The sequence below is a fragment of the Gavialis gangeticus genome, unplaced genomic scaffold (assembly GCF_001723915.1).
Source record: "Gavialis gangeticus isolate Ggan-Ray unplaced genomic scaffold, GavGan_comp1, whole genome shotgun sequence".
Classification (NCBI taxonomy): Eukaryota; Metazoa; Chordata; order Crocodylia; family Gavialidae; genus Gavialis; species Gavialis gangeticus.
The window spans coordinates 935,962-947,952 of NW_017729019.1; the positions used below are offsets into that span (position 1 = coordinate 935,962).

General features: G+C 52.1%; 1 protein-coding gene across 1 annotated transcript in view; it reads left to right on the plus strand.

The window, feature by feature from the left end:
* The first annotated feature begins 5,645 nt into the window (after positions 1–5,645).
* Positions 5,646–11,991, plus strand: part of KIF21B (kinesin family member 21B) — a 100,575-nt gene continuing 94,229 nt past the window's right edge. The window contains 1 exon segment of the mRNA XM_019513724.1: positions 5,646–5,700. Within this exon segment, the coding sequence (XP_019369269.1) occupies positions 5,646–5,700 (55 nt within the window).

An 11,991-nucleotide genomic window follows, 5' to 3' on the forward strand; every position in this document is an offset into this window, starting at 1 on the left:
TGAAGGTGGCGCTGCGGTAAGCGGGGAGCCGGTGCGGGGCTGCGTGTCCGCTCCCAGGTGCTCGGGGAGGGGACCCCCCTGGGCCGGGGCCGCCGCCTCCTTGAACAAAGGGTCCCGGCCTGGGCTGCCCGTCCTCTCGGCCGCACTGAGGGGATTTGAGTCTGGGGGCGCTCGCGGCTTCTGGCTGGCGGGGCTGTGAGTGGTGGGGCGCGGGGGTGGGCGAGCGCCCAGCAGCCCGCGGGAGAGAGATTCATGGCCATCTCTGGCTCCTCATCCTCCCCTGGTCCGTCCAAGGGGAAAAGGGAACCAGCATCTTGTGACAGCCGTCGGGGTCTGCGCCATGTCGCAGCCCGGCTTTGTCTTGGGGCTGGGGCGGGGGTGCGTGGGGCACCCAGGTTGAATGTGGCAGGACAGTGGAGGGGCTTGAAGAGGATGGGAGCAGCTGGGACGCAGCGGGACGGCTCCCCGCGCTGCAGCAATGCGGAAAGGGCCGTGGTGGGGCTGGCTCGCAACAATAGGTAGGGGGCAGGGGCAGGGGCGAGCAAGCCCTGCGTGTCCAGCCGGCTGCGGGCACCGGGAGCTTGGAAACGCACGGTGCGTTCGCTGGAGGAAGTGCCAGACAATGGCTCTTCACGCCCCTGAGCCCAAGAGGTTCATCCCCATTTCCAGCCGGAGCCCAGGACTGCAGCTTCTGCGGCGCTGTGAAATGTTTCCCCTCCCCGCGATGCCCAGGGACCCACGCTCCCCTCTGTGCAGGTGTGGGAGCAGGGTGCCGCATGCGCCATCCCCTCTGGGTCCCTGTGGGGGTCCGAATCCAGGGCTGCATAGCGCTTGAAAGCCTTTTTGGGGAGTGGGGACAAAGAGGGGGAAAGCCAGAAGCAGCCAGAGGTTCCTGTCGGATGGGGTCACCCTCCTCTGGGGCCACAGGGGGTCTCTTTTTTTTCCGTTATGCCATGAGACCCCAGTGTGGTGCTCCAAATAGCACGCTGCTGAGGTGCTTATACATCCCCGTCGCTGTAGCAGCCAAGCGTCTGGCTTGCGGGGTAGTTGCCCTCCCCGCAGCAGAGCGTGTGCGCGGTGGGGACCAGAGGTACATCCTGCCAGCTCCAGGCGTGGACTGATGCTCTGACAAGGCTTCCGTGGGTCCCTGCGATTCAAGGGAAGGAGATGGGGCGACTCCATGGTCCCCCCCACCCAACAGAGCATTATCCATGCCCGACCTCCAAATGGGAGAGGGTCGCAGCAGCAAGGGGGGAGCCATGGTTCAAGGGTACACCTAGGATTAGGCTGCTGATCCTGAGGCCCATTGGTCTGTGGTTTATTTAGGGGAGTTGCCCTGATGGGACTGAAGGCTGCCAGGGCAGGGCTGTGTAGCTTCACCTTCTGGGCAGGCTCCTCTTGGGCTATGCTGTTTGGGAGGGCCTGCCCAGAGCTGGCTCTGGCACCCGTGTGAGACGTGCCGGCCTCTGGCGTCAGGTTTTCAGTTCATCCAGAAAAAACCCCCAAATCCTGTAATCTCCCATCTGCAGAAGTGCAGCAAAACCCTTTAATAAACCAGCACCTGTGCAGGGATCAAAGAGCTGAGCTGACAGCAGCAGAGGGGGACAGAGCTGCTAAAGCAATATACTCTGCATTAAAGCAAACCCTAGCCTAGACAATAGAGCGTTCTCAAATGGCTGCCAGCTAACGGCACAGACCTGCCTGCAAGGTACAAGAGGGCGTTTTTTTATTGCAGGGTATGCGAAGCAGTCACATTGCCGATTCCCCTCCATCTGTGTGTGTGGTTGCCCTGCTGTTTCCCTGGCTAATCGCTTTATCCAGATGCCTTTTTAATCTCCTCTCGTGATAACGCAAGCAAAAAAAATCCTTCCTTGCTGTTTTAAATGTTTGACATCCGTGCTGTCAGCAGAGATGGAGCCCGATCTGTGCTGGAAACTTGAGGGCAAAAGCTTAGCGTTAAAGGGAGCTGGCAAAAAGGAGGGGAGAAATACTGCAGTTCCCACCCACTCTTTGATGGTTCTGACATGCAGTACAGGAAGGCCTAAAATATGACATTTTTGTTTTGTTTATGCTTTTCCCTTCTTCTTTTATTGTAGAAATTCAGGTTGTCCCCTTTTTCTTCCGGGACACTCTGTGGGTGACTGGAGAGCTAATAGGTTTATGACATCATAGCTCTTAAGGAATGGAAATCTAAGGTCTTGACTAGAAAAGCGGGGTTTATAATAGGCTTTGTCTGTACTGGGATTTTAGTTGCTGGCGTTTGAGCTGCACAGATATCCCCACTGTAGGTACAATTTACCTCATTATCAAACTGGAGTTAAAGAAACACATTATCCCAATCTGTGCTTGAGAGATGCACCAAGAATAGACTGTTTTAAAATGGTGTTGAAGTTTGACTCGGAGGGATTGAGCCAAACATGTGAAAATGCAGATCTCTGGTAAGTGTGAAGCAGCACCGCCTCTTCAATTAGGAGCTGTGAAAACCCCACTCCCTTCTCACCTCTGCCTGCAGCAGAAAGACAAAAGAAACCCCTGAAGTCACCCAGGTTTAGCTTTTTAATCGGTAAAAGAGCAGGTGTGCACGCATGGTTTTGCACCACTCTGAATTCAGTATCAGCCTGGTTTATAGGGGTCACAGGGCACAGAGTGAAGCACAACTGATGTAAACGCGGTTGGAACTGGATCAAGTATTCTGGCTGTTTGCACCAGTCTTAACTGAACCAGTGTAAAAATATTACTGTTAGTTAAACTGGTCCAACATGGACTACAGATAGGAGTGTTTATTTCAGATATCCCTAAGGTTCTGAAAACAGTTCCTTTCTTTACTAATGAGCACGTAAGTCCTGTTAGTTTTGTTTCATAGGTGACCTGGAAGCTGAGCTTGTCCCAAACCAGCTAATGAGCACAGAGCATGTGCTCTCAAGACTTCTGCAATTTAGAAATGAACATGTCCCATTGTGTCCCTCACCTTCCCAGTTACTGGGACTGGCTTCTCAAACTTTACCCACAGTTCAAACCCTAAACTGGGCTCTTTTTTGCCTCTGACCTCATCACCAGCAAAAAATAAACATTTTGCTGTTTGAACATGGCTAGCAGTGCTGTTGATAAGGGCAAACAGCAATACAGGCTTGGGTAATATTAGTAAAAGCATATGGGCTCCCAGAACCAGGGAGCAGAGCCCTGCTGGGACCAGCGTGACCATGGTCACTGAACATGCAGAAATACACACGTGTACATCCCAGTTGGGCTTGATGGAGGGGATCTAGGAGGCTGGCAGGGGGATGATGGACCTTTCTGAGCTGGTTGTGGACCTTTCTGAGCTCTTCACAACAGCATCTGCCCAAGGTTTCAAAGAACTTACTAAATAAGAAGAAAATGCCCCTACCACCAGCATTTCCTGCAGCAACTGAGCACGCCTGGCGGTGCCGAGAAGGGGCAGGAAGCAGAGCTTGTGAAATTGGGGAAGGAAGTCGAGTCGGATTTCAAGTTTATTTAAACCGTACAACCTCCAGACCTCAGTCATTCTTGTAAACACTCTTGCTGAAACACTGCCTTACCAGGGGTTGCTGAACCACTTGCTGAGCAGCTCTTATCTCTCTAGCCACTGAGCTTACTACTTTGCTACATAGGGAGATTTGACTCCCTTTTAAGCAAAGGGCGTTGCTGTTCACAATTCTTCATACAGCTTGAATTAGCTTCTTTGTGGTGGGGTGTGGAGGGGAGAGTTGGGAGATACGTGCAGCCAAAGCATGTCTCTCCCAGGTTGTGCGTGCTCGTGCGCTGATTATGACTTTTCCTCCTGGGTCTTGAGTGCGGCTGTACCACTGACCTGAAACAGGAGCTGTGCTGAAGACATGCACAGCGCCTCTGAGCGGGGCTGGCCCCACTGCACTCAGTTATCATTCACTGCCAGGAAGAGGAAACCTTTGAGAGTGGCTAGCAGTTGGCTTCACCTGCTCACAGTGGTATTGTGGTATCTCTGCTGCAACACGGCTAGCGCTGACTTTAATAGCTGGCATTGTCCGGTGGGAAGTAAGCCTGTTACTGGCTTGTGGAGATCTAGGAAACTTGCTGGCAAATCGCAGAGGTTCTTGAGCATTGAAAATATCAGGGTCTGTGTTGAGCCTAAATTCTAGGTCCTCCAGTACATCTTTGGTCTGAGCAGGGGAACGATAGTCTGTCAAGTGCCCTTTGAGCTAGTACCCAATTCCTGAGTTAGGACAATGCCCTGGGTTACTGTGCTGGAACAGGGGGTGGGGGTGTTGCTGCATTTTAGAGATCTCAGGCCAGTGTGATCAGATCATAGATAGTAGAGATGTTCCCTGGACTCTTTAGACTGGAAACAGTCACGGAAATTAGCTTTGAATGGTTGGTATCTCCTGGATAGATCCAGTGATCGAAACTAGCTTTGAGTGCTTGGTATCTCCTGGATAGATCCAGCCATGGGATGTGAAAGTGAAGTCGCTCTTTTACCAGGGACAGGGGAGGTGACAACAAAGGTTACAGACAGATCCCACCTAATCTTGGCTAAGGTGCTCCAAAAAGGTCTCCCTGCTTCAGAGCCAGCCACTGTGGTGGTTTAAAGAGTGTGTCCCCTTCCAAATCCAGCTCTTGCCTGTATCTGGAAAGAGTTTTCCCAATCCAGTCAGATTGCTAATTGGAAACCAAGGAACAGATTGTGGGGAGGAGATGCTGGTAAATGAATAGTCAAAGTAGCTGACTGAACTGGCCAAATGCTGCAGCTGAAGCCTGATGGGCCAAGTTGTAAATGCTCCAGGATGTCCGTGGGCACCTAGCTGGCCCATGGACATGATGGATAGCAATGACAGTTACCTGCAGAAATGCTCCGTTCTATTTAAGTCCTGCTAAGGTTTTGCCTCCAATTGCATGTCGAGGTAGTGAGTTTCCCGAGGTCAACAACAGGGGCATGTGCGTTCGTGCGCATGCATGTGTGTACCTTGCTTTCTGTTTTAAATATACTGTTTTTCAATTCCATTTCAATTCCCTCCCTTTCATTTTAGGAAACAGGATGAACAGTCAAGTCTGCCCTATCCCTTGTCTTGGGAACTGTCTTCTCTTATTCTTTTCCCTAAAGTAACAGGGGTTTTTATTCTTTTCCCTGGTTTTTGTTCTCCCCTCACACACAACTCCTAGGCTGCTCCTTGCTTCTGTGGGTCATCTCTGAATCTCATCTCCCTCTGACTGGCCCTCTTGCAGATTGGCTAGCCAGAACTGGACGTGGCATTCAAGCATGGATGTCCTGAATCTGCATTGTATATCCAGAGGTAGCTTGCCTTGAGGGTATCTTGGGGCTTTTTCTACACAGTGTTCCCTGTTCTCTAGTATGGGGTAGACTGGAAAGACCTGTAACTCAAGTACAGCAAAAACTGGGGAGACACTGAATTTCCTTCTCTGAGGTCCTAAGGAGGTGCAGCACAATTCTGTTCAGACCCTTATTTGGATCTGATGGTTTCCAAAGGCACTGAAAGCCTCTAGCCAGCACCTGGGTAAGGGCAGTGAGAGCTGGGAAAGCATCAGATCCTGTGTGATCCCTTAGCTCTAAGGCCAAGGCTTTCACACACAAATTAGCCAAGGGTTTGTTCAAACTGAACGGGGAAGTAGCAGTTCAGGGAGCCATTGAGGACATGGCTGCTGCTGTAGATGGAAACCAGATCCACGAGGATGCTGTGCCTTCAAGAGGTGGGGCAGGTGGGAGTGTCTGCATCTGCAGATCTCAGACATGGGTTGGCTTTTTTTCAAGGCGTCACCCCTCCTTTCACAGAATGACGTAGGTGGTATTTGCAGGTGTGTGGGGACAGCTTGGCCCAGATTTTCTTCCCCTGGGTCTGCACTGAGACCTGTAATGTCTCAGTCACAGCCTAGCCCCCAGTGCATCCATGAGCTGCCTGAAAGGTTTAGCAGGGAGGGCAGCAGGCTGGAGCTCAGATACTTTGGCAGAGCTGCAGGGAGCCCCACAGCTGGAACAACAGCGGACTGTGGGCTGGGACAGAGGGGCATTGGCAGAGCTGCATGTTGGGATTAAAGAGTGTCATCAAGGCTGTTGAGGGGATTGAGGGGCATTGGTTGAGCTGTTGGATGAGGCAAGAGATGAACATCTGACTACACTTAACTTGGCTCAAGCTGGTGCTTTCTCACAGCGTTCACGAGCACTGATACTCTACTGTCTGCTAATATGTGTGTTACTTAAAGGCCAAATCAATCTAAAAAAACATAAGTCTGGCTCACTCGAAAGGATGGAGCTGTGGCTGGAACCACTGGAAGTTCCCTGCTATGAGGCAGTAAATAAGTGAATGGCCGGGGGTTATGCTGATGAGGTCTGGAGCTGCCAGAGGACATGGAGCAATGACTTAATGAAACCCCAGGTCACAGAGCATCACATATAGTGAATGGTCAGGATTCTGACCATGAAGTACGGGAAGGAGATGAGCCCAGGCAATTGTAGTTTCCCTCTTCACATTCCCAGGGCACTGATGCAGCTGGAGATCTCCCCTGGTAACTGGGCTACTGGTTCAGCTGAGCATGTTTGTTCTGTACTGCACAGGCATATCACACTGGACAGCGCCGATATTGCTGCTAATTGGTCACTTCTGGATTCCCAGATCCTGACTGTGTTGTTTGTGGGTCTGGTTTTTCCACTGCTGCAGAGAGAAGGCTTAAATCAAGCTCATAAAGCTGTCATAGAAACTCACCAGTACAGGCACAACACACCCTCAGCCGGCCTTTGTGCTGGTGGCTAGGAGGGAGCACTCCAATATGCTGCGATGACGGCGCGCACACAATAGCCTTTGATTTGCTCACTTGCCTCGGGTGTGAGAGTGGGTGGAATTTTATAAGGCTGGCTTAGATCAACCATACACCTGCTATGACTAAAGTGTTAAATAGGTTGGAAAAGTGGGGGTGGCCCACAAAGGGAGATTTGGGAAAAGTACATGGAGGTGCCCCTTTTTGTAATAAAAAAGTAATCCTGACTTAGGGGGTCATCCAGCATGGGGGAGGTCTCACTTGCTGGCTGGAGGAGTTCATACTTGGTGACATTTCCAGAAGTGCTACACGATTTAGGAGCTCAGATGCCCTTGGTTTTCAATGAGACTTAGGTACCAAGTTCCATTAGATCCTCTTGGCTTTCACATTTTAGGGGGATGAATATTTTATCTCCTCTGTGTAACCTGGAAAATGCCTCACAGGGCAACGTTCTAACAGATTCATACTTTCATTTTGTGTTTAAAGCATAAAGTCCTAGACTGGTAAAAGCCTCAGTTTGAAAGTGTGTGCGCACTGGGAACCTCACCCCACCCTGGGGCAGGCGTTGGGTATAGTCGGCACCCACAGCTCCAGAGCTGTTAGCCTCCAGGCCAGTGGTTCTCAATCTTTTTTTTTTAGACCCAAAGGACCAGTGGAGAATGCCAGCTCTGAGCTTTCACTCATTTTTTTGAGCAAGTCTTCTCTACAAAGACTGCAGAAAGCCCACAGCAGGTCAGGATGTTTCTGACACACTGGATTCCTGTTTGAAGTCTCTGGGTTTATCCGTATAGGTGTTTGCAAACCTGTCTGTCTTAATAATGCGACACCCTTAAAAGGATCTCATGGCACCTCATGTTGTCTTGACACTGTGATTGAAAATAACTGCTCCAAGCTGTTTCTTCTTGCACTAAAAAAGCACTAGTAGATTCTTATTATCTACATGGACCAACATCTAGGAGGGACATGTGCCATTCTTCATTTACTGCCTTTCCCCCTGATGTAGAAGAACCACACACTTGCCATCAGCGTGGTGTGCTAGAAGGGTGAAGGGAGGTCTCCATATGAGAGCACAGGGGGTGTCTCTGTACAGTGACAGTCTGCTCTGACGTGTACCTCTCCTGCGGAGACCCTGCTGCTTAAAGGCACATTGCAGAGACAAGGACACAATTTCCATAAGCCAAAATATTGACATCTGATAAAATGAGGGCATGGCAGATCTAGGAATTAGTAAAGGAGCATACAGCACATTGCCCCTCAGCCCATGGGGGAAAGGGGGAGAGGAGCAGGTGGAGCCCCTTGGCCAAAGGGGGAACACTGTGGGGGGAGGAAAGGGCGGTTGGGGGGGGGGGCGGGGGGGCCCCCTTGGGCAAAGGGGGAACCCGGGGGGGGGGGGGAAGGGGGGTTGGGGGGGGGGGCGGTGCAGCCCCCAGCTGATCTGAGCATGGAGGAAGCCCCAGACCTGCTCCTGCTCCACTCTAGCTGGGGGCTGCGGGGAGCAGTGACACTGGGTGCTAGGTTTACCGGAGGACAGTGGGGGCAACAGGTGGGTTCTCCCTTCCTGCAGCAGGCAGAGGGGTGGGTTGTGGTGAACATGATGGTGTCAATGCTCAGAGGTTTCTGGCAAGAATCAAACCCATAAACCTCCTACCCCAGCTGATGGCTGCCTGGGACCCTGCTCCCTTACAGACTGTCTGTACTGCACAGCGATGCAACGTCAACCTTCCACTTCACACGGAGGTGTGACTCGAACCTAGGTGTCCTGGTTTGTGGACAGCCACTCCAGCCACTGGAAGGACCGCAGCACTCAAAAGTGGCATTTCAGGATTGACAGCTTTCTGCCCAGTGTCTCTGAACCAGGGGGAGGAGAGTTCAAATCCCAGCTCTGCCCTTGAGCTAGCTGTTAGGACTCAGCAGAGCAGCATGAGCTGTTACAGCAGTTTCCCAGAGAGAAAGGGGTAGAGACAAGAGTGATGGACAGACAGACATACCTGCAGAGGGTCAGGATGGACCTTACAGCTGCCCTAACCCAGCTATGCAGTGACATTTCCTTTGGACCCAGGGTCAGATTCTTTACCCCCCTCCAGCCCCATGTCCATGAGGGGCACAGTCTGAGCTACAGGTGCTGCCGTGGGGGCCCGTGTCCATGTTGCTGTGGCTGCGAGTTCCCAAAGCCACCCACCCCTCCCAGCTGTGTGCAAGCAGGCAGGTGGCTCCTTCTGCATGCTAAGGGCAAGGTTCAGCTTGTGGGGTAGGGTTTTCCCTTTGGGTGTGACAAGTCCCAGGTTCAAATCCTGGCCACTTTTGGTGCTGTCTGTTTAGCCTTGTGCAGGAGGTTGCTGCTTGAGGCTGGGGCCTTGCCCTGCGGGGCAGTGGGAATAAAACAGCCCACAACCAATTCCTTCAGCCTGTCCGCTGGGTGGGGAGGGGAGGTGCTGCTGAATACTGGAGGGAAGCAGGTACCAAGAGCAGGGGGGTGGGGGTATCCTTATCTGCTCTGGGTACTCAGAGTCCTTGGTTGCTGCTGTGGCACGGTCTTAGCTCAGTTTCTGCCTGGATTCTGCAGGGGACCCAGGTGTCCGAGGTAGCAGGGAACCAGGGCTGCCGATATGTGCACTACGCAGCAGAAGAAGGGTGCAGCTGCACCATAGCATGCCCCCCCAGATCTGCCCCAATAGAGGGTTGGCATCAAAGAGGAGGGTGAAAACTCTGGTCTCCCCATACACTCTTACGTGGGTGAACCTTGCCTGGAAAAGTTTCTCTGGGAACATCAGTGCTGTTCCCTGGGATTCATCCTTCCAGGTTGAAGTGAGTTGTGTGGGATTTTAAAGCTCCAAGGCTGTGTTCAGCTGTGGTTCTGTCTTTCTGGAGCTGCTCTGGTACTAGCAGTATTGATTATGGTAAAGCAGCATTAGAGGTGCTGGTAAGCAGAATGATGGTTAAGTCTCCAAATGACCGTCACTGAATCTGACCCCTGATCCACTTGTCTAGGGAAGGAAGCGGGGACTTCCCCAGCAATCCCTGGTGGGAACTGAGAAGTAGATTCTGTCCATCAAGTTAAGCCTTCCCATACTTGTTAGCCAGGCCCTTGTAGTCCCAGAGTGGGTATCCCCTACCAGATGCTGTCAAAATATTTGATGGTGTTAGATTAAACAGAGGGGAGGACTGGGACATGCTGTATTGCAAGGGGAGGTCACGGAAGACTCCACCACAGACATCGCCCCCTTCCCAGGAGGGGCTGGTAGCAGCGGGCTGTGCACAGCTGGGCAATTTCCGTTTACATTAAATGCTAACAGGCTTCTCTTGTAGCCGCAGTTGGGTTGGAGGTTAAGCATGTGACCCTGGTGTGCCAGAGCGATTCCCCCAGCAGGCCTGAGTCTGTCACTCCTGACGTGAAGGCGGGCATTTAAAATTTACAAGGCTCCGTTTGCTTTGATACAGAGCATCTTGATCCACTTAGCAGACCTGCTGTGCCGTCATGCACCTTCTGCCTATGCCAGGGCAGTCCTCTTATGTTTATTAACCAGCTGCCGTTTAGATGTATTTGGGCTTTTCAGTATATTCAGGGCAAAAGTCATAGCCTGTTGCGTACCTCTGAGAAGATGAGGAAACAAGAGCCCATTCTCTTTTCTGAGGCTTTGGTCAGGCTGGGATGCAAAACCGAGTGACAGATTTGCCAATGAAATGTCTCTTTGGGTGTTGCCCCCTTGGCTGTGCCAGGACTCTGCTGGCTGCAGAGGGAAGCTGTCAGTCTGCTTGCCAGGCAGGCTGCCCTGAGCTCTTGCACTTATCTGGCCCCATTGTGAATGTTTCACAGTCTTTACACTCTGCAGAGGGCAGGTCTATTATCCTCATTCTACAGATGGAGAGACTTGGAGTTTGTCTGCATGGGAAAAGATCCTGCGTAGCTGCTGGGGAGCAGCACAGCTCCTTGTGGACAGCTTCCTTCTGGACTAAAAATGCCTTCTTGTGGTTTGATGTAACGTGGATTAAGTTCATTCACTCTGCCGTATTCCAGATTAATTTCCTTGTGCAGAGAAGCCTTATGTGACTTGCCCAACGTCAGGGACTCAGGTGGGGATTGGAACCGAGATCTCTTGAATCCTGGGTTATGCTCTCGGTCCGCTTTTTCCTGAAGGATCTTGCATGTGTTTAAGACTATGAAAAACCCGAACTGAGGGTGACTCAAAGGCATCTGTTCCCTTTGGGCCATGGCAGTGCCAGGGTCTGACTGTCTGCTCTGTGTGTGACGCATCAGCAGTAGAATATCACTGGACAGGGCAGGAACCTTTTTCTACCTGATCCTCACTCTTGTGGCAAGGCTGCCAAGACGATTTGTTTGCAGTCCCCTACAGGGGATATTTTTATGCCACCACTGACCATTTCCAAGCAGACCTCTGCACTCCCCAGAGGAGATGAGACCAAATGACGTTGGGAGGCCTTAAGGCCATGTACAGAAAAATCCAGGATCAGCCTCTCCCCACGTGGCTGAAGCCTGATTCATGCACCCTGGCTTGCCCTGCCCAAGGGGGCACTAACTTTTCCCTCCAGTCACCAATGCCCTGACCCAGGGTGGTGCAGCACTGCAGCTTGCCTGCCCATTGGCTTTGCCCTGCTCTGGCAGCCCCTCCTGTATCTTTAACCTCATACAGGATGCAGCATCCACGGGTCAGGCACCAGCAGGAACCTCCTCCCTGATGGGCCTCTGGGAAGGTCAAGCTCGTCTCACATGGGCTTATAGGGCTCTTGTCGCTGTCTCACATTGCTGTTTGGAAACCTCTGAGGTAGCACAGGGCTCAGTTCCCCTTGTCAAGGACTTGCTGACTGCATTGCCTACTGCAGCCCCAGCCATTTCTCCAAAGCCCCAGCACCACTTAGGCTCTGATATCCACTGGTTAGGGGCCAGGGTCACCAAGCCAGCCCCAAGCCTGGGATGGCACAGCTTGAAAAGCTAAGCAAGGTCCTGTGGATTGAGTTTAGGAGCCTGCCATGTGGCTCCAGCCTGAAGCCCCGTGGGTGAAAGGTGAGTGAGTTAACCTTCAGCTCCCCTTCCCAAGCTGGGCCAGGGCTTTGAATTCAGGAAAGGAATGGAGAGTTCCTAGAGCCCTCCCTCCCCTCCCCTCCTTCCCCTGCCATGTGTAAAAGGGTTCCCTAGAGAGCATTATTGCTCAGCAAAATGACCTCTAACACTGAGGGACAAAGCAGCCTGTTATTGCTCCCATTGGGCCTTTT